Consider the following 21625-nt stretch of genomic DNA (forward strand, 5'->3'; position numbering starts at 1 on the left):
ACAGTGAAAAAAGGTCATAACTCACTTTTTTTCAGTGCCGTTGTAACTTTGAACATACACTAAATGAACTGTTGTAAGTCAAGGACTACCTGTATTTTTAGGGGCCCACATTTTCAATCTGATACTATTGAGGCTAGTAGCATGGGACTGAGGGTAGTGCTCAAGTTATGGCCATAATGGAGCCTGCCCATTACAGTCGTGCGTTGTGATGGTTCTTAAGTGAGGTGATCACATGGGCCCTCCAGGATGTCCCTCACCTCTTCTCTCCCCAGTGTAATTGTTAAGTGGAGCACTGGGTGCCTTGGGAGGCCTAGTGCCTTCTCAGGCCTCTCCCATCCCACCAGGCACCTCGTATGCTGCTTCCTGCCCCTTGGAATTCTTCCAGGCATGGGGTCTACTTCCCTCCACCACCACCACCCCCAGCTAAGGTCCCTGCAGGCATTAGGTCTGCTTTCCATCCCACCGGGTCCCACACCCTCCTCCCCACTACCCATACTGATTGCGCACTTACCTTTAGAAGATCTCCAGAGCTCATGATGGGAAGGCCAAGCATCTGGCCTCTCTGCCTGTTGGCATCCCTAGGCTGTACTCTATCCTGGAAGTGGGCACCATTTTTGGTGTAATTGTGACACAATTTTATATACATCAGTTACAGTATTGTTCAGGGAGAAGCAGTGCTAGATGTTTTGTTTTGCACGGTGTGTGTGTGTGTGTGTTTGCAAGTTAGCACTGATTCCTGGCAGCTGCCTGGAGAAGTCCCTGAAGTTTTCTTAGAGGTGTCTTGCATTTCCAGTTAGAATCAAAGAGCAAGTTTCAGATTGTTTCTTTGAGCATAAGAAATGTGCAAGTGATATTTACTTACTTACTTGTTTGTTTTCAGAGTATACAAAATGAATCCCAGTCATTGGCAGAAATTCTCAACAGGCAAAATGATTACCTTCCAAATTTTAGAGGCTCTGAAAAGTATCATTATTTGCAGTCTGAAATCAGTGCTTTGTTTCAGAAGTTGGAAAATATTAATGGGATTTCTGCCTGCTATCTGGACAGGTAATAGCAATGTAAAGGACTCCTGGTTAACTGTATTCTAGAAATCTGCTTTGTTTTCAGCTGCTGGCATTCCTATCTAACCAAGCATATATTTTAAGAGGGTTGAATACCTTCATATTCTAGATTGATAATATTCTTTAGAAAAAGAGAAAGAATAAAGTATGAGGGCAATTTGGAAATAAACCTCAGTTTGGTTATCAATGACAGACACTTGCAAACCAACCCCACACTGGAAGTCAGCTTATCCTGATGCTTGTTATGGATGGCTTGTCTGAGTTTTCCTAATGTTTCCCAGTAGACTTCTGAACTGATGGTCAAACCACGCTCCATGAATTTCACTAGCAGTACTCCTTTGGCACCTTCACATTTGGCGGGATTTTCTATGGCACCACTTCCGGCGTGGTGTTGGTTCACGATAATGCTCGCCCGCACACTGCAAGATGCACCCAAAAACATTTGAACCAGTTCTGTTAGGATGTTTTTGATCACACACACCCCCTCCCCAAAAGCCCAGATTTGGCACCGACGACTACTAAGGAATTTCTAGCCACCTAAGACATTATGACAAGGGCCTCAATTTAAATGGCGATTATGTCAAAAAGTAATGTAATGTAGTTTTCTAATGTGTATAATAAATGTTCTGTATCTGCGAGTGTCCATCATTGTAAACCAAATGGACTTGTTTTATCCCTGCCTATGCTACAGTCTACAGTGTGGCTAAAATACGGAAGTGAAAAACCATGTAATGGCCTTATTAGTAAATAAGTTGTGTTTTGCAATGAGGTGACCCATGTTTTTTCCAAAAATATGTTCAGTTCTTTCTTATGTGCATCAAATAGTTTTACATGTGGAATAGAGGACTAACTTTTCCTTAGCCTGCCTTAGCTCAGGATGCTTGTTTCGTCTTCCTTATCCCTTCCATATTCATCAGAAGTTGAAGGCACACTATTTATTAAAATAGAGCAACACAACAAAGCATACATCTTTCCAGTCAAGAGAGCAAGCAGTACAATTATTCTGCAACACTTAAGACGCCGAGCATTTGTGTGAATAGGAATGCCCACAAGCAAAAGAACATATAGCAGACATGTCAAACACAAGGCCCGGGGGCCGGATCCGGCCCACGAAGTGGTTTCATGTGGCCCGCGAAGCCATCCTGGAAACAGTGAGGGAACGGCCCCCACTGCCTTGGCCCTGGCCCAGAGACCCTCCTCCTGCCAAAGACCCTCAGATCTGTCCCACTCCTGCCCAGGCCCCCATAGGCACCCTTGATGCGAACGATGTACAGCTGGCCACGCCCACCCAGTAGGCCATACGCATTCTAGCCATGCCCACCCAGTAGGCCACGCCCACCCTGGCCATACCCACCTGGCCCCCTGAGGGTAACCACAATGCTGATGCGGCCCTCAATGAAATTGAGTTTGACACCCCTGACATATAGCAATTCAAGGATGCTTGAATTGGGGGCAAATGGAAAAAGGGAATTGGTGAAAGCGAATAACCTTTTTAGTGGGGTCGTGTAGATGTTCCATTACCAGATTAGGTAACAACATTAGTGCTAGTGAAAGTGGAGTTTGTTCCCTGTGTTTTTTTTGCCTTTGATAGTGCCTTGCTTTTTAGTAAACCTAAAAAAAAATACTAAGATGATAACTAAATCTAGTAATACTAAATATTAGTAATGCTAAATACTAAATAGTAGTAATACTAAACATTTATTTAGTATTTGATTTCTTTATGGCACTCTTCTTACAGCTTAAATGCCCTGCGATCGCTGCTTCAGGCAATTCTCCAGACAGATGACATGATACGAGTATTTGAAATTAGGCTTACAGAAGAGGACACACTGTCTTTGGACCCAGATAAAGTGGAAGGCTATCGAGCTTGCCTAAAGGTGAGAAAGTAAAAGATGATATTTGTCTTGTTTTTTTCCCTTTTCTTTTTTTTAAAATGTGGGATTGGATTACAAATGTGTTACATGGAGCTATGAATTGAACTTGTTTGTTTGTTTTTATCCCAGCCTTGAAAAGCTGTGGGGATTGATTACATAAATAATAATAAATAAATGTCCAGTAATAAATATTCAATAATAAAACAATAAGGTAAAGGTAAAGGTTCCCCCGCACATGTGTGCTAGTCGTTTCCAACTCTAGGGGGCAGTGCTCATCTCCGTTTCAAAGCCGAAGAGCCAGCGTTTGTCCGAGGACGTCTCCGTGGTCATGTGGCCGGCATGACTAGACGCCAAAGGCGCATGGAACACTGTTACCTTCCCACCGTAGTGGTCCCTATTTTTCTACTTGCATTTTTACGTGCTTTCGAACTGCTAGGTTGGCAGAAGCTGGGACGAGTAACAGGCGCTCACTCTGCTACGCGGCACTCGGGATTCGACCCGCCAAACTGCCGACCATCTGACCAACAAGCTCAGCGTCCTAACCCAGTGAGCCACCGTGTCCCTAATAAAACAATACAGAATAATAAAAACAAAACAAAGATGTGCTGTCTTAAAAAAAAACTCCACAGAAGGGAAATGGGGTGGGGAAGGCATAAGGAAGACCATAAAAAGCAATATTAATACTAGCAAGGATCCCAGTTCATTAATATTTTATTTGCTTTCACATATTTACCGTCATCACGCATGCAAGTTCCTTGATATCAGTGAGTATAGCCAAAATAACGACTTAACCTGCCAATGGGAGAAAACTCTTGCTGCCCCTTATGTAACTTTATAGTATTATACTAAGTATACTTAGTGCAGTATAAGAAAGCTTATATTAAAAGGAAAAAAAAATAGCAAAAGTTGGGAAGACTAGTGTCCAATTTCAGACTTGCTTGTGAAATGAAGAATTAATAGCATAATACTAATTCTTTGTTTCACAAGTAAGTCTAAAATTGGACATTGGTTTTTCCAACTTTTGCTAATTTTTTTCCTTTGCATCGTTATCTGACTACTATAGCCTTTTTCCTTGAGAAACTGAGCACAATTCATTCTGCTTATGGCCATAAATTGGGATTCTCTGGAACTCTGGGTTATCATTGATGTGAGCACAGCTGATTATAGCTTAACTGTTCAAGTTGCCTTAGCATAATGAATGGCCCCAATTAATTATGGTTTGTTCAGTACATCATAGTTAAGCAAACTATAGCTTTATGTGATATGTTGACGTCATAGAAAAGTCAAATGTTATTATCTATATTATAATTAGACAGTATAATAAAAACACAGTCCATTTTCCATGGATAGGATCTAGTCTATATCTTTATAATACCTCCTCCAAATTATCAAGTGCAGAAGCTTAATCAGATGCAATGTATGCTGCCAGTTTTTCAGTTAAGGCAGAGTTTTTTAAAAAATATTTGTTGATATTCAGAGTGGAGACGCTTAAATAATTAATTTTTCCTTCCTTTTTTGCCTGTATTTTTGCAGAAAATGAAAGCAGACCTTAGTATGAAGAAGTCACTGCTTGGTACTTTGGAAGCAGAGCTTCAGAAAGCTCTCCAGGTCCACTCCCAGTCTTCTCAAACATACCCTCACTATGAGTTAGATCTTGGAAAATTTGCCGATCGAGTCAGTCAACTAACAGACCGTTGGCAAAGGCTGGAAAAACAGCTGGATGACAGGTTTGTTTTTTGAAGCAGCGTGTATGGTTTTCTCATAATGGCGTCATTGCTTTCCTGTGAATTTTACATTCACTATAAATATAACATTGCAAGTTCTAGTAAAAAAAGAAGCCTTTCTTTTTAATTAGATTGTGCTATTTCTTGCAAATAGGGTTTCTGGAAAAGTGGTTTTTAGGCTACTTTAGATAAAAACCTCTAGTTTAAATTTGATCCTGTGGTATTTGAACATAACCCTTTCTGGCTGACAGAGGTAGAAATAAAGATTGTCATTGTGCTAGCTGAATATGCACTTCCATGTCAACTAGTTATGTTTTATAAAAGATAGTTGCATTTATGGAGCTATATTAAACTTAAAAATAGTGTTGCATATAGCATTGCAGGCTTTAATATTTTTGTAACTGTATCACAATAATTACAATAAATTACAAGCTATGCAATTGCATTCTTTGCAACTGTGGCTTAACTGAGATTAACTGGCATTACAAGATAAGCAAAAACTGTGAATTTAGAATGCCACAAAGAGTAAATTGGATATTCTGATTCTTAGAGAAGGGACTACCGGTATGGTTCAGTGGTAGGAAATGTTATGTTTTTATTATGTTTTATGTAGAGATAATCACTGGCATCATCAATGCAAGTGTGGTTCTTGGGTAGCAGAACTGTTAGAAACTACCGTATTTTCCGGCGTATAAGACGACTGGGCGTATAAGACGACCCCCCAACTTTTGAGATGATTTTCGTGGGTTAAAAAGTCGTCTTATACACCGGAAAATACGGTATTAGAAAGGACCTTTACCTCACAACTTGCATTGACACAGTCATAGAAATCAGCATCAATCAGGTTCAATGGATCAATCTATATTTGTTGCTTTTTTCAGATCTTGGGATTTAGAAAAACAAGTGAAGCAGCTGAGAATCTATCGGGATCTTTACCAGGCTTTGAATAAATGGATTTGTGATGCCAGGCGCCGACAGGAAACTATTGAAGCCATGAAATTGGGAGATGTTAGCACTGTCATGAGATACCTGCAGGAGCAAAAGGTAATGCTTTGCCGTAAATACACCAAACTGATCTTCAGAACTATCGTGAAATGAGGTTGTAGTTCATCCTAATGTGTATTGGTATGATCGTAAGAGCTCATCGTAATATCTTAAAATCAGCCTTCCATCCAGTTAAACTTATGCTATTTTTTCCCCTTAACCTACTTTAGTCACTGGACTTCCGGTTGCAACGAGTTACAATAAGCTATTCTAAACATTCTGGTTATCACTGTATATTTGAGGATCCAGTTATATAAATGGGTATTTATACTCTTTGAGTTCTAAGAATCCGATTAAAATTCATTCATTTCTCTTCTTGCCAGAACTTACACAGTGAAGTTACAAGCAAGCGCGACAGAGTAGAAGAAGTGATCAAGAATGCAGAAGTGTGTTCACTCGCGATCAAGGTAAAGATAGTCAAGCTGTTCTTCTCAGAATGTTTTCACAACAATGGTTTAAGTGCCCTTAGTATACATTGTGAAATTGATAATCTCTACGAAATAAACAGAGCAAGAGCTAAGATTTTTCTTTGCTCTCTACCCTCTCCTGTCCCTGCTCCCAATCTGCTTCAGCGTTAGTAGAATGGCTTTCTCCTCCCATTTCTACTACTATCAGATCTTATTTCATCAGCAGACAGACACCATTATCTCCACCTTTGATCTGATAATAACTACTTACTAGAAATAAGTACTAAGTTGCATTGCTATTTCAATGGGCCATCTAAGTAAATGGTTGAGCTTACATGTCATGTTGTGCTATTGGATGATTCAATTTTGGCTTGTTTCCGTTTAAAGATGATAAAGGTAATATTTGATTTTGGCTGTAGCATAACATGATTCATGAATGGTCATGCATGATTTGTTTGTGATTTCTTCATTTATCTGCACTTTGCTTTTGTCTTTTGTCTAAGCCTCTAACCAACGTATGTAGGATCAGCGCAAGAGCAGTAAAACAAAAACCCCATAAAAACAAAATAAAAAAATAGGAAGAAAACATGGTTACTTTGCTTGCCTGCAAGACTGAGTCTAGCTGTGGTGACTTGTGGCTTAGCACATAGTGACTTGGCTACATCGAGGCTTAAGTAATCAGTCAAATCAATCAGCCCTGTCTACTTCATGAATATTTTAGAACAGACAAATGGGAGGCTGAAAGCTTGCTTTTTAATTTATTTTGACATGATTGTAAGATCAAACAGTTTCAGAAACATTTTCATAGTAGAAATAGTTGGATAGATACAGGTCATTCATCTATACTTTATATGTGTGCTTAAACAATTTGATTGTTTAATCACAGATATAAAGTGTAGATGAATGACCTGTATCTATCTATCCAACTATTTCTACTTCGGTATCGCCATATATTGTTGATTTAAAGAATAAAAATTATTTTGGTTAGTTTCTTTCAACTTCACCCCTTCCACTTTGCTGTATTCCTTTGTCCCCAGGCTCTGAAATATATTGCTTTTCTGTAAAGCTGAAATTCAGAGTAGAAAATATTGTGCACTAATATTGTTTACAAATGCTTTGTACTTACAGGATTATGAACTCCAGGCTGCAGCTTATAGTTCAGGACTAGAAACTTTATTGAACATACCTGTCAAGCGGAGCATGGTCCAGTCTCCTTCAGGCCTTATTCTGCAAGAGGTAGATATCCCTCATTTCATGCTATTTCTAATTTCAGCAGTGGCCATTGCTTTCCCATAATAATTATCTCTAATTCAGGACAATTATTATGCGAGTTTAATATTAGGCTGTTTTGTTTTACGAGAATCGAAAATCTGTTCAAATAAGCTGAAACAATATTTGGGACATTCTGTCAATATTCTTTTCTCTCTTATTCCATTCTTATTTAGGCTGGAGAGATTCAATCCCGATACATTGAGCTTCTTACAAGATCAGGAGATTATTACAAGTTCTTGAGTGAAATGTTAAAAAGTTTGGAAGACATAAAGGTAATGTCTCCTTGTTCGTAGACCTTGTGTGAATTGTACAATATCTCAAAACAATAAGTGTTTAAAATAAACTTTAGGTTAGAAGTAATGCCTTGGTGTAATGATAAAAACTTCCTATCACACTTAGAATGTTACTTTGTTGATTTAAAATACTTTTTGTTGCTATTATAGTTAATATTGCATATTCAGACTTGGGGTTTAACTTAGATGAATGATAGAACTATGTGAAAAGATTTTTATATGTAACACCTGCTTTCCATGATTTGGCAGTGCATACATGTAACCACAATCCTGAAATTGTGTTAATTGTATCCCATTGTATCTATAAGATACCAGTTTGTGGAAAAATATAACTACTTCACCTACAGCCTTTTTGTGTATAAATGCAGCTTTCATAAAGCAATACTCACCTTGGGCACAATAAAAGGCTAGCATGTTAACGAAAGAATATAGAGGAATTTCCCTTGACTAATTTTACATCATCTATGCTAACAATAATATTATATGTTCAACTTTTTCGTGCTAAATAATGTTTGAGTGATTCTCTCATATAAAATTTGAAATTGGGCAATTCAGGAAAAGCTGTGTCACAGTGGATATGTGCATATGTGGAAAGTTTCCAGGTATTCAATCCAGGACCCAGATTGTTGGGGGCAGTTAAGCTGACTTTGTAATAATGCCGCTTGGGGGTGTGTGTGAAAGTCCTAATAAGCAGGCATATACATAGAATGAAGGCTACTGCTAAGCTTGTAAGCCGCCCTGAGTCTTCGGAGAAGGGCGGGATATAAATGGAATTAAAATAAAAAAATAAAATAAAATAAATTCCAATTAATTAAAGATGGAATATTTGCTAAAATTGTAACCTTCATTCCAGGGAATATTTTCTGACAGTCACTTGTGCAGGTAGAAAGTGGCATCATCTAAATCTAAACTAGTGTTTACATAGGAGATAATATGTACTTGAGTTCAGCTCAGAGATCTGCTTGAATCTCAAGTAGTGAAGATGTGAAACAGCAACACCAAAAAGCTGAGCATATTCAGAGTACATTTTACTCACACTGAGGAACCATCTTTCTGGCTACATACCATACATAGTATGGAACCATACATGATCTGGCTACATATATTTCCCTGGGCAGGTATAATTTGAAATAGCTTTGTATTGTGTAAAAAATAAGCTATTTCATAGAAACAGTATTTTTGTGCTTTTTTGTTGCTATCTTTTAATGTGGTATATTATGTCACATAATTATATTTTTATTTAGAAAAGCTTTTGTCTTTAAAATAAAATTTGCTAAAAAGCTACCCCAAAGACCTGAATTTCAGAACCATTCTCAACATCACTGTTATCCCAACAATTAGGATTTAATTCATTCCAATGAAATGTGGTTTCAGAGTAAGGGACTAACTCTTTATATACATGGAATTGTACATTTCCTCCATGTATGATCACTCCGAGGTATATAGAATTATGCTTTATAAAATATATTCCCTGAAAATGTTCCTCAAGAATCTACTGCCCTCCTACTGTAATATCTATTCAGCTTTAGATCAAGTCCTTTTAAAATTATTTCAGACTCTTTATTTTTGTGGAATCTTTTTCTAAAAAAAATCTGTCTTTAAGCTGCTGTTTTAATTTATTATTTCATTATGGTTTGTTATTTATAGTTTTGTGTAAAGATGCCAAGTAAGTTTTGAAATAAACAAAGGAAGCATGTAAAGGAAAGCTCTTAATTTAACTGGTTTGTTTTGTTTCCTCTTTTCCAACATTGTGCATTGTCTTGCACGAGGTTGATCGAATTGTCTCTTGATTCTGCAGATGAAAAGCACCAGAATAGAACTACTAGAAGAAGAACTGAGATTGGCGAAAGATGCCAATTCTGATAGCAACAATAAACACAAGTTCCTGGAGCAAAACCTGCAGAAGTATCAGGTGGAATGTTCCCAGCTGAAAGCTAAATTCATAAGTTTGGAAGAAATGAAGAGGCAAGTTGAGATGGACAGCAGCGCCTCCAAGCAAAACCTAGACAAATGCTATGCGCAGATAAAAGACCTGAATGATAGGATCACGAGGCTGACTTACGAGATTGAAGATGAGAAGAGGAAAAGGAAGCTGTTGGAAGACAGATATGAGCAGCAGAAGGCAGATTTTGATCAGTTGCAGAAGACCAGGCAGAATGAAAAAGAAACCCTTGGTTGGCAAAAGATAGAATCAGAGAAAATCATCAAAGAGAAGGAGTATGAGCTAGAAAGGTTAAGGGTTCTTCTCCAGGACGAGGGCACACGGAAGAGGGAATGTGAGAATGAGCTGGCTAAGGTAAGAAACCAGTTTAATGAGGAGATGAGTAATATAAAGAACAAGTATGAAACAGAGATTAATATTAAGAAGACCACCATTCATCAGATAGCTGCACAAAAAGAAGACGACGCCAAGAACCTCCGGACTCAGATCGATCGATTACAGAGAGAGAATCGAGACCTGAAAGATGAGATCGTCAGGCTCAATGAAGCCATACTGGACACAACGGAGCAGCGAAGAAGGGCAGAAGAGAATATCCTTCAGCAGAAGGCTTGTGGCTCGGAGGTGTTGCAGCAGAAACAGCAGATAGAGTTGGAATTGAAACAGATCATCCAGCTGCGTAATGACGACAATTCAAGATACAAGCAAGCCCTTGAAGATGCCACTTCGACCATCCACGAAAAAGTCAAAGAGATTGAAAGGCTAAAGATTCAACTGAAAGAAGAGGCTAAAAGCCGATGGGAACTTGAAAATGAGTTGGCAAAGGTAAGGAACAATTATGATGAGGAAATTATTAGTTTAAAGAACAAGTATGAAACCGAGATTAATATCACAAAGACCACGATAAATCAGGTGACTGTGAAAAAAGAAGAGGAAGCCAATAATTACCGAGCCCAGCTGGACAACGCTGTAAGAGAAAATAGGAGCTTGTGTGAGGAACTTAGGAGACTGAAGAACACGCTAAGTCAGACAACAGAAAGCCTTAGAAAAGTAGAAGAAAGTGTTCACCAGCAGAAATCAATTGGCTCAGAGATCTCACAAAAGAAACAACAGCTCGAAAAAGAGTTAAAACAGACTGTTCAGAAATTCACCGAGGAGATTGCACATTACAAACAGTCCCTTGATGAAGCAGGAAGAACAATTAAGGAGAAAAATAAAGAGATTGAAAAAAACAGAAAATTGTTAGATGCAGAAATAAGCCAAAGGAAATCGATGGAGGAAGAGAATATTCGCTTGCAAAGGATCCAATATGACCTGGAGAAAGCTAATATCAATGCAAAGGAAACCATTAGCAGGTTAAAAGTTCAAGAGCAGGAGTTGGGACGCCTAAAAAGTGAATATGAAAGGCTTGCGCAAGACAAGAAAGGGAAAGATCAAGAGAGCACAAGGCTCCAGAGCACAGTAAAAGAATTGCAGCATCAAAAACACATGCTGGAAGAGGAACTTAATAGGCAGTCTAGAATTGTAGCTGATGAAACTTCCAAAAGGAAAAGTGCAGAAGAAGAATTAGAAGCTATGAGGAGAACTTTGAGAGATCAAGCCGTTAAAATCACTAATCTCACTCAGCAGATAGAGGAGATCTCCATTGTAAAGAAACGGAGTGAAGATGACTTGAGGCACCAGAGGGAGGCGCTAGATAACCACATGAGAGAGAAACAGCGCTACATGGAGGAGATAAGAAAATACACTTCCGAAGTAGAAAGCTTGCGTCGCCAGTTGGTTCAAGAGCAGGAGAATTTAAAACAGGCCCATATTCGCAATGAGCACTTGCAGAAGGCTATTGAAGATAAGAGCAAATGCCTCAATGAGTGCAAGATAGAAATTGAGAGACTTCAGTGTCTTACTGAGAATCTGACAAAAGAACACTTGATGCTAGAGGAAGAGTTGCGAAATTTAAGGTTGGAGTATGATGATCTGAGAAGGGGCAGAAGTGAAGTTGATGAGGAAAAAAATGCCGCAATTCTTGACCTAAAGAATCAACTACAAACAAGCAACAAGCATGCCCTGGAACTTCAGGGTGTGATAAATGGTTTACAGAAAGAAAGGGAAAATTTGAGACAGGAAATTGAAAAATTCCAAAAGCAGGCTCTGGAGGTATTCACAAATATTTGATCACACCTTTATTCACCTTCAGATTCTATAATTTAACACCCAACGCCTTTTCAAATAAGCGAACACTAAATGTGTACGCATCTTAATTTTGATCAATCTCTCCTTCCCCTGCTCTTTTAATTTGGTTTAGGATCAGATTAAGGTCCCTTCTGGGAATAAGTTCAAATGGGATATAAAACATAATTGGATGGCAGTGAAATCCTCAATTTAAAGGAAATCCTTCCTTTCCCTATTTTGATATTCTGAAGGAAAGATGGAGTATCTGCCATACTTCAGTTAATTCACTTGGTCCTATTTCCCAGTCTACTGACTTTGTAGACTATGTCCATATTTATACTGATTTTTTTGTAGTTCTGTTTTTTTAAACAAACATACTTGGACTTTGATATAAAATATCCTAAAGGTTCCTCTGTTGAACATACTATACATTTAAAGTTGTTGCAACAGAGTGTATGAATAGTTGCTTTGCCATTTCATCCCCCTAATGCAAATTTCTTTCTCTCCATAGATTCTTCACTCTTACTTTCTCTTAACTGCTTGGCATGATGAGATACACAATATATAACTCATGCAGTTACATATTGAAGTGTGACCTGAACTGCTTTGCTTTCCTGTTCTTTACAAGGGCAGATGTGTGTGTATGCTCATGTAATCATACATAAAATATATGCACATCCACACACATGCATGTGCTCATTTTAATAAGCTAACATTGCTTATTGTCTTATGTGTTGTCCTGCTAATGTATATAAGCCTGTGTTTAAAAACATGTATACATGTTTATGGACATGACTGTATATTAATATGTATAGCTTACTATACGTATTGTCTATTTTAAATAGGCAGGATAGAATCCAGCATAGACATAGACATACCTAAATGTGCCTCATGTTGCATTGCAGTCTATAGCCTTTTCCAATTAGGTCTTTATTTTTAAATCAGATCACACACACCAATTTGGTTCCTGACACATTGCTGCAACACTGTAATTTATGCCCATACACTGATTATCAGGAGCAATCCTCCATTTATTGCCTACGTGCAAGTTTCATTTGTTTGAAGAAATTTTGAAAAGGATGGAAAAAGCTCATAAATAATATTTGATCTATGGTATTTAACTAACAAAGCAATGGAGGGAATCCACATTTACAAAGTGTATCTATTATATACATTCTTGCAGTCATTCATTTATATTAATGTAGGTAAATGATGAAGATTTCACTAAATATATTTTGTGAGTAAACTTATTAGAATAGGTAAACTTACTAAACAGAACTGAGTCATATTCATAAAATGATCTTTATCTGAAATTGATAGGAATATTCTTGTATTAACAGTTTTTCATTAAGAAAATTCAGTTGACTATTTATTGTTTTGAAATATTGTATTAAAATGCATCCAAGAATTTTCTTATCTCTTTCAGTGAATCCAATTTTATCAAAGAAAAAAAAAGTAACCCAGTCACTGCTAAACCACTAAATCAAGACATTGCAATTTATATTTTACTTTGTAAGAGGTTAAAAACGAAGCAGTACATGCCAAGAGAATGTTCTGTATTCCAAATTAAGACTTTTAATTCCTACTAATTTTAAAAAGAGATTGACAGTTCTCTCCTAAAGATGTTTATTCAGAACAATACTACTGATTGCACTAAGGCTTTTTCTTAAAATAATAGTAGGAAAGTTCAGCTGCAAACTTACGTGTTAGTAGGTCTCATTAACGTAAGGATACAAACTTCTGCACAAGTTTGTACAGAAATGAGATTTAATATGCTTATTTAAAACAAGACTGTACACAGTCCATTTTATTTGAAAAATATGAAAGTTTTATTATTTATTCTCTCTAGTTCAACCACTAACTTAAGAGTAGTGGATTAGTGCAGTCCTGAGTAATGTAACACTGTATTTTACACAATTTTACATAGTAAAACAGACCTAAAATTGTGTAAAATACAGTGTTACATTACTCAGGACTGCACTAATCCGCTACTCTTAAGTTAGTGGTTGAACTAGAGAGAATAAATAATAAATACTGGATGTTAGCACAGTCGTTAATTTTGTTCCTATTTCTTTTTTTTCTTTTTAAAGACATCCCACAGGATTCAAGAATCCAAAAACCAGTGTAATCATGTCATGCAAGAACGAGAAACCCTGCTAATAAAAATAAAAACCCTGGAACAAGACAAGGCAAGATTGCTCAGATTAGAAGAAGATCTGAATCGTACCAAAGGCATGTTGGAGTCAGAGTCTCGCTTGAAAGTGCGGCTGGAAAATGAGAAGCAGCAGATCCTGAATGACTTAAATCAGTGGAAAAGCCAATATTCCCGGAAGGAAGAGACCATCAGGAAAACCGAATCTGAACGAGACAAGAGTGAGAGGGAGAAAAGTGCCTTGTTGATAGAAATTGAAAGGCTGCAGGCAGAGATCAAAAGGATTGAAGAAAGGTATCGGTGCCGTTTGGAAGAGACAAGTAGGAAGAGCCAGGCGGAGATGGAGACAGAGCGGTTGAGATTGCAGAGGGAAATTGAGAAATTAAAGCAGCGACCAAAAGGGGCGCCCAGAGGCACCCAGACAGAAGAAGACTTGATGATTGATCCTTCTAAATTGCTTTTCAGTGGCTTGCGGAAAAAAATCACAGCAGTACAGCTGTATGAGTGTCAGCTGATAGACAAATGCACCCTGGATAAGCTGCTGAGGGGACAGAAGTCAGTGGAGGAGGTTGCTGCTGATCTTGAACCTTACCTTAGAGGGGCTGGGGCTATAGCAGGTGCTTCCCTTAACACCAAAGTGAAGTTTTCTCTGGTGGAGGCCAAACGCAAACAACTTCTTACTCCAGAGAATACGGTCCTGCTTTTGGAAGCCCAGGCAGCCACTGGAGGGGTAATTGATCCCCATCGGAATGAATTATTGAGCGTGGACAGTGCTGTTGCTAGAGACCTGATTGATTTTGATGACAGAGAACAAATCTACATGGCTGAGAAGGCTATCACTGGGTTTAAGGATCCCTTCTCGGGAAAAATGATGCCTGTTGCAGAAGCCATGAAGAAAAATTTAGTTGACAGAGAGACTGGCTTGCGTCTACTTGAAGCCCAACTAGCTTCAGGAGGAATTGTTGACCCTATCAATAGTATCTTCTTGCCAAAGGACATTGCTTTATCCCGCGGCCTAATTGACCGAGATTTGTATAGAGCTTTGAATAATCCATCCAAGCCTTTAATTGATCCTCTTAGTAAGGTAGCCATAAGTTACATGAAGCTCCGAGAAAAATGTAGAGTTGAACAACACACAGGTTTACTTCTCCTTCCTGTGCAGAAGAGAAATACATCTTTCCAAGGAATCAGAAAGCAGATCAGTGTTTCTGAATTGGTCGAGTCTGGCATAATTCGGGAGTCAACAGCAAACGAACTAGAAACTGGAGCAATCACTGTTGAAGAAGTCACTGATCGAATCAAAGATTTCCTGCAAGGTTCCAGTTGCATAGCTGGTATTTATAATGAGGCTACTGGAGAAAAGCTTGGTGTTTACCAGGCCATGAAAATAGGCTTGGTGAGACCAGGGACAGCTCTTGAGCTTTTGGAAGCTCAGGCAGCTACTGGATTCATTGTGGACCCAGTAAATAATTTAAGGCTTCCTGTGGAAGAAGCTTACAAGAGAGGCCTTGTCGGAATAGAATTTAAGGAGAAACTTCTGTCTGCCGAAAGAGCAGTCACTGGGTACAAAGATCCAGAAACAGGAAATATCATTTCCTTGTTCCAAGCAATGAACAAAGAACTCATTGAGAAAGGCCACGGTATTCGTTTGTTGGAGGCCCAGATTGCCACCGGTGGAATCATTGATCCTAAAGAAAGCCATCGTTTGCCGGTGCACACAGCGTATCAACGGGGCTACTTTAATGAAGAACTGAATGATATTCTGTCTGATCCTAATGATGATACCAAGGGATTTTTTGATCCCAACACAGAAGAAAACTTGACCTACCTGCAGTTGAAGGGAAGATGTAAAATAGATGAATCAACCAGGCTCTGTCTATTACCACTGAGAGAGAAGAAGAAGGTGGTGCAGACTTCACAGAAAAATACACTTCGGAAACGCAGGGTTGTCATTGTAGATCCTGACACAAACAAAGAAATGTCAGTCCAGGAGGCTTATAATAAAGGCCTCATAGATTATAGCACTTACATGGAGCTGTCAGACCAGGAATGCGAATGGGAAGAAATAACTACTACCGGATCAGATGGGAGCACAAGAGTTGTGCTTGTAGATAGGAAAACAGGCCACCAATATGACATTGAAGATGCCCTTGATAAAGGTCTTGTTGAGAGAAAATTTTTTGATCAGTACCGTTCTGGATCTTTAAGCCTCACACAATTTGCAGACATGATTGCTAGTAGAAATGGAGGGGATGAAGTGTTCAAACAAGAATCCATTATTCGGTCTCCTACTGTAGTGAGTGTCAAGAGTTCTTCCATCTTGCTAAAAAGCAGTTCTGGCTCCTTTTCTGATTCTCCAGAAGAAACCACTCCCATTGCAGCCATATTTGACACGGAGAATTTGGAAAAGATCTCAATTTCAGAAGCTGTACAACGGGGGATTGTTGATACCATCACTGCCCAACGTTTGCTTGAAGCCCAGACTTGTACGGGAGGTATCTTATGCCCTACTACAGGCCAGCGGCTTTCCCTCCAGGATGCAGTTGCCCAGGGCATCATTGACCATGAGATGGCTACGCGGCTGAAGCCAGCTCAGAAAGCCTTCCTTGGCTTTGAAGGTATTAAGGGGCGAAAGAGAATGTCAGCAGCAGAGGCAGTGAAGGAGAAGTGGTTGCCTTATGAGGCTGGTCAACGCTTCCTTGAATTCCAGTTTATCACAGGAGGCCTCATTGACCCTGAAGTACATGGGAGAATAAGTACAGAAGAAGCTATTAGGAAAGGATTGATTGATGGGCGGACTTCCCAAAGGTTGCAAGACATAAGCAACTATGCAAAGATTTTGACCTGCCCCAAAACAAAGCTGAAGATCTCCTACAGAGAGGCAATGAATCGCTCGATGGTAGAAGACCAAACTGGGCTCAAATTACTTGAAGCATCTTCTGTTTCATCCAAAGGTATATCCAGCCCATATAATGTTTCTTCAGCACCAGGGTCACGTTCAGGGTCACGCTCAGGATCACGTTCAGGATCACGCAGTGGATCAAGGAGAGGAAGTTTTGATGCTGGCACAAGTTCTTCATATTCTTATTCCTACACAGCTGTCAGCAGCAACAGCAGTCTTGGGCGCTAGACATTAATCAGTGTATCTAATTTTTGTTCTATATGTCTGCTTGTTTAAACAAAAGAAAACAAAAAGATGAAACATACATACATGGGCTGGCGGTAATCCTGGTACAGTAGTTGCTTGGGTGAAATAGCTAAGCTACAGCATAGAAATGTAAAACCAAATACAAGCTGCAAAAATGCTTTCTGGGAGGGAGGGAACTCTACATTTTTCCTTTTTTTAAAAAAAATGTCTAATTTGGCTCATCAGTGTGGTTTATAAACTGTAAGAAAGCAGCACCTGCCTCTGAAAACAGATGTTGCTTTGTCTTTTTATTGTTACTCTATTACTCATGCACCTCTGCCAAATATTAGGCTAGCATTCATGTTTTTGTATCATTTGTCAGGTTTTTTTTAAAGCCACTTTTCCTTTCTTGCAGTAAATGTTTCACTGTGTAAAGGTAACAGCCTGCAACTGATGTTATACACTATTAGACTGAGCTACCTATTCAGTCATTTGAGACTTATTTGGAATTGACAGTGCTTCTCTGTTTCTGTGGCTTGTTTTCCATGTAACACCATAGAGGCCTGACTACATGAACTTACTTATTCTTGCAATAAAAGTGTAACCATTTTTAACTCATTTGTATGGACGTGTTTACTTTTGGTATGGGTCATTTGGTATTTGGCTGTGCTGCACAGTAAATATTTTGTATTGGAGATTTCTTTGGTCCTGGACTGAAAACTTGTGATTAAGGTTAATAGAAACCTAAATACATTTGTTTGGGGGAACAGTTATACATCTTCTGTTCTACTGAGCACAGAAACCTGTCAGTCTTGGGAACTACCCTTGATGTCCTATGCGCAGTTCACCATTAGTGAGCCAGCAGACAGATATGCAAGCTGCCCTGATAGCTGAGTCTTACAGAAACGTACTCTCCTTATAGTTGTAATGAAGAACAACTTAAAGCAGGGGTGTCAAACTCGCAACATCACGTGACGTAGCACGACTTTTTTTCCATTGCCGGCAATGGGATGGGCCCAGTTTCAGCATGACGTGGCTTGATTTCTCCTCCCTCCAAATGTGATGGCATTTGCTCTTCTTAACACATGAGACAAAGCTATGGTAAAGGCAAGTCCTTTGAAGTGCCTGAGTAGGTGGAATAGCTATCTGTCAAATTACCCAACAGCTCACAAAGTAACCTGGCTGGTAGGTCACAGATGCAGAGGGTCAAAGCAAGAATGAACAGCTGATTATTTATTTATTCTGGAAAATTGATATAGCCGCCTACTCACACATAATCTACAAGGAAATGTCAGTGCTGTCAGCAAACATTTGTGACTAACAGGACCTGGCAGCAACCCATTCCAGATAGTGGCATAGCTGGTGGAAATGTACTACTTGCTCACCTCTACCAAAATAACTCTTGAGAAATCCCTTGCCAGCAGAATGATGACCAGCTTGGCAACATCAACTTGCCAGAATCTGGCTGACTTCCTTGGCTTAAACTGACCTGTGTACCATCCCTGTTTGTATAAGGAGCCCAGAAAACGAGCTTTAGACCAGACATTATGTGGGCAGAGTCTTCTGCAGAAGCCAGGTTTCTGTTTTCTTCTACTGTCCAAGCAGCAATGGCCATGGATGAGGGGTGCTGAAGGACCAAAAGGCAGGGGACCTGCAGCTATATAGCATGCAAAAAGAGTGTTGGCATCCCAGCAACATTAGTTATACTGTTGGTGAAATGTGTACATCAACTAGGGGGAAGGGGAGGATGAGTTCCTATTTCCAACATTTTTTAATGTGCAATAATAGCACTAGCAATTAGACTTACCGGTATATACCGCTTCACGGTGCTTTACAGCTCTCTTACAGAGTCAACATATTGCCCCCAACAATCTGGATCCCCATTTTACCAACCTCAGAAGGATGGAAGGCTGAGTCAGCCTTGAGCCAGTGAGAATTGAATTGTAGTACTGTATCCTAACCACTGCATCACCACGGTTCTTCATTATACATCTAGTGAAGATGTATAAAATACTAAAAAAAACCATGCAGTATAATAAAAGTGAGGTAACACTATAATGTGTTCTCTAAACCCCATTTTGATGTTTATATGCTCCTAAACTACATATAAATGGTTCCTGAGAACAAACCCAACTCAAACCATAAGAAAACACGATTACATCAATAGCCTAAAACATCTCTGAGCTCAATGCCTGAAGGAACATAGAGGTTTCAAATACTTTCAGTGTGGGGTGAAGAGAATTATAGGGGTATAGTATTCCAGAGGACATGTTTCATGTTAGACCAAGGATGTTTATTAGGTTCTACCAAATGGTGCTCTTTAATAGCACGCACATCCTTATGGGAATGGGCAGAGAAAATCTGAGAGAGGCAATCTCACAAATAATAATTTGCCCTTGCCACGAAGTAGCATGGACTACTTTAGAGATAGTAGCTAGCACCTTGAAGTGCACCTGGAAGTTTTTTGGAAGACAATACAGCTTATGGAGCAGTGGTATGACATGGGTGTATTGAAGTGCACACATAACTGCTTGTGTGCTGCTGCATTCTGGATCAATTGCATCATTTGGATAATCTTCAAGGGCAGACTCCTGTAGAGCACATAGCATTAATCCACTGGAAGGGTAATCAAAGCATAAGTCAAGATGCCTGGTTCAGGAAAGAACAATTGGCATGCAAGATGGATTAGTGAAAAGGCCATGGTCATGGCTGCCACCTGTTCTTCAAAAGGAGATAAGAGTTCAGAAGATTCCTACATTGTGCACTGATTCTGTCTGGGACAATACTATCCAATCGAAAGTGAAAGAAAAATCATGATCTGCCAGCCCCTAAAACCCAAAGCCACTCCGTCTTGTTTCTCCAACCAGATCACCATAGCCTTCAGGCTCTAAGAAAGAATCCCATCAGCATCACTTGGTCAGCCTGGGATAGAGAAGTATATGTTTACCATGCTTTAAGCATGGAGCGCATTTCTTTATTAATTTTGCAGTATAAATAAAGAGGTAGAGAGGGATTGATACCATGAGGTGATAACTAGTTTTGAAGAATGTACTAAACCACTTAGGAATATCTGAACATTTTAATTCTTAAGCACTTTTCAGAAACATTGATTCAATGCCCAAGATTTCTCAAATTGTTATGGATATTTATTTTAAATTCTCCCGATCTCAGCTTTATGAGTAACTGCATTTACAGGTGAAACTCGAAAAATTAGAATATCATGCAAAAGTTCATTTATTTCAGTAATGCAACTTAAAAGGGGAAACTAATATATGAGATAGACTCATTACATGCAAAGCAAGATAGTTCAAGCCATGATTTGTCATAATTGTGATGATTATGGCTTACAGCTCATGAAAACCCCCAAATCCACAATATCAGAAAATTAGAATATTGTGAAAAGGTGCAATATTCTAGGCTCAAAGTGTCCCACTCTAATCAGCTAATTAAGCCATAAAACCTGCAAAAGGTTCCTGAGCCTTTAAATGGTCTCTCAGTCTGGTTCAGTAGGAATCACAATCATGGGGAAGACTGCTGACCTGACAGTTGTGCAGAAAACCATCATTGACACCCTCCATAAGGAGGGAAAGCCTCAAAAGGTAATTGCAAAAGAAGTTGGATGTTCCCCAAGTGCTGTATCAAAGCACATTAATAGAAAGTTATGTGGAAGGGAAAAGTGTGGAAGAAAAAGGTGCACAAGCAGCAGGGATGACCGCAGCCTGGAGAGGATTGTCAGGAAAAGGCCATTCAAAAGTGTTGGGGACTTTCACAAGGAGTGGACTGAGGCTGGAGTCAGTGCATCAAGAGCCACCACACACAGACGGATCCTGGACATGGGCTTCAAATGTCGTATTCCTCTTGTCAAGCCGCTCCTGGACAACAAACGTCAGAAGCGTCTTACCTGGGGTAAAGAAAAACAGACCTGGTCTGTTGCTCAGTGGTCCAAAGTCCTCTTTTCTGATGAGAGCAACTTTTGCATCTCATTTGGAAACCAAGGACCCAGAGTCTGGAGGAAGAATGGAGAGGCACACACTGCAAGATGCTTGAAGTCCAGTGTGAAGTTTCCACAGTCTGTGTTGATTTGGGGAGCCATATCATCTGCTGGTGTTGGTCCACTGTGCTTCATTAAGTCCAGGGTCAATGCAGCCGTCTACCAGGAGATTTTGGAGCACTTCATGCTTCCTTCCACAGACGAGCTTTATGGGGATGCTGACTTCATTTTCCTGCAGGACTTGGCACCTGCCCACACTGCTTTAGAAATGAGGAAGATAAAAGATGGGACTCTGTTTCTCTGAGATAACTACAGTTCTGTCCTAAGCTCACATATATATTTCTTCATGTATTATGTAAAATAGCAAAACCAACTCAGCTTTAACTGTCTGAGTGACATTTTGTCTCAGCGAAACCTTCTCTGAAGAGGTGTATCCAAGATACAGATGCTTGAGGAATTTGGAATGTGACCCCATTTGTTTGAGGTCAATTTAATTAAATCTGCCTTAATCTTCCCACAATTCTTATTTATTACCAGAATAATCTGCTGTTAGAAATATATACTTTATCCAT

General features: G+C 39.2%; 1 protein-coding gene across 3 annotated transcripts in view; it reads left to right on the forward strand.

The window, feature by feature from the left end:
- DSP (desmoplakin) overlaps positions 1-17664 on the forward strand; it is a 50070-nt gene extending 32406 nt beyond the window's left edge. Inside the window, exons 16-24 of one of the 3 annotated variants that reach the window (XM_081325942.1) lie at positions 881-1047; positions 2800-2938; positions 4469-4662; positions 5541-5703; positions 6027-6110; positions 7239-7346; positions 7556-7654; positions 9474-11768; positions 13874-17664. In XM_081325942.1, coding sequence (XP_081182068.1) covers positions 881-1047; positions 2800-2938; positions 4469-4662; positions 5541-5703; positions 6027-6110; positions 7239-7346; positions 7556-7654; positions 9474-11768; positions 13874-17065 — 6441 coding nt within the window. In that variant the 3' untranslated portion in view covers positions 17066-17664. The remainder of the gene's footprint in view (positions 1-880; positions 1048-2799; positions 2939-4468; positions 4663-5540; positions 5704-6026; positions 6111-7238; positions 7347-7555; positions 7655-9473; positions 11769-13873) is intronic. The other 2 variants (XM_081325943.1, XM_081325944.1) reach the window with 2 other exon arrangements.
- The last annotated feature ends 3961 nt before the right edge of the window (positions 17665-21625 follow it).

This window comes from Vipera berus (assembly GCF_964194415.1).
Source record: "Vipera berus genome assembly, chromosome: 3".
Classification (NCBI taxonomy): Eukaryota; Metazoa; Chordata; class Lepidosauria; order Squamata; family Viperidae; genus Vipera; species Vipera berus.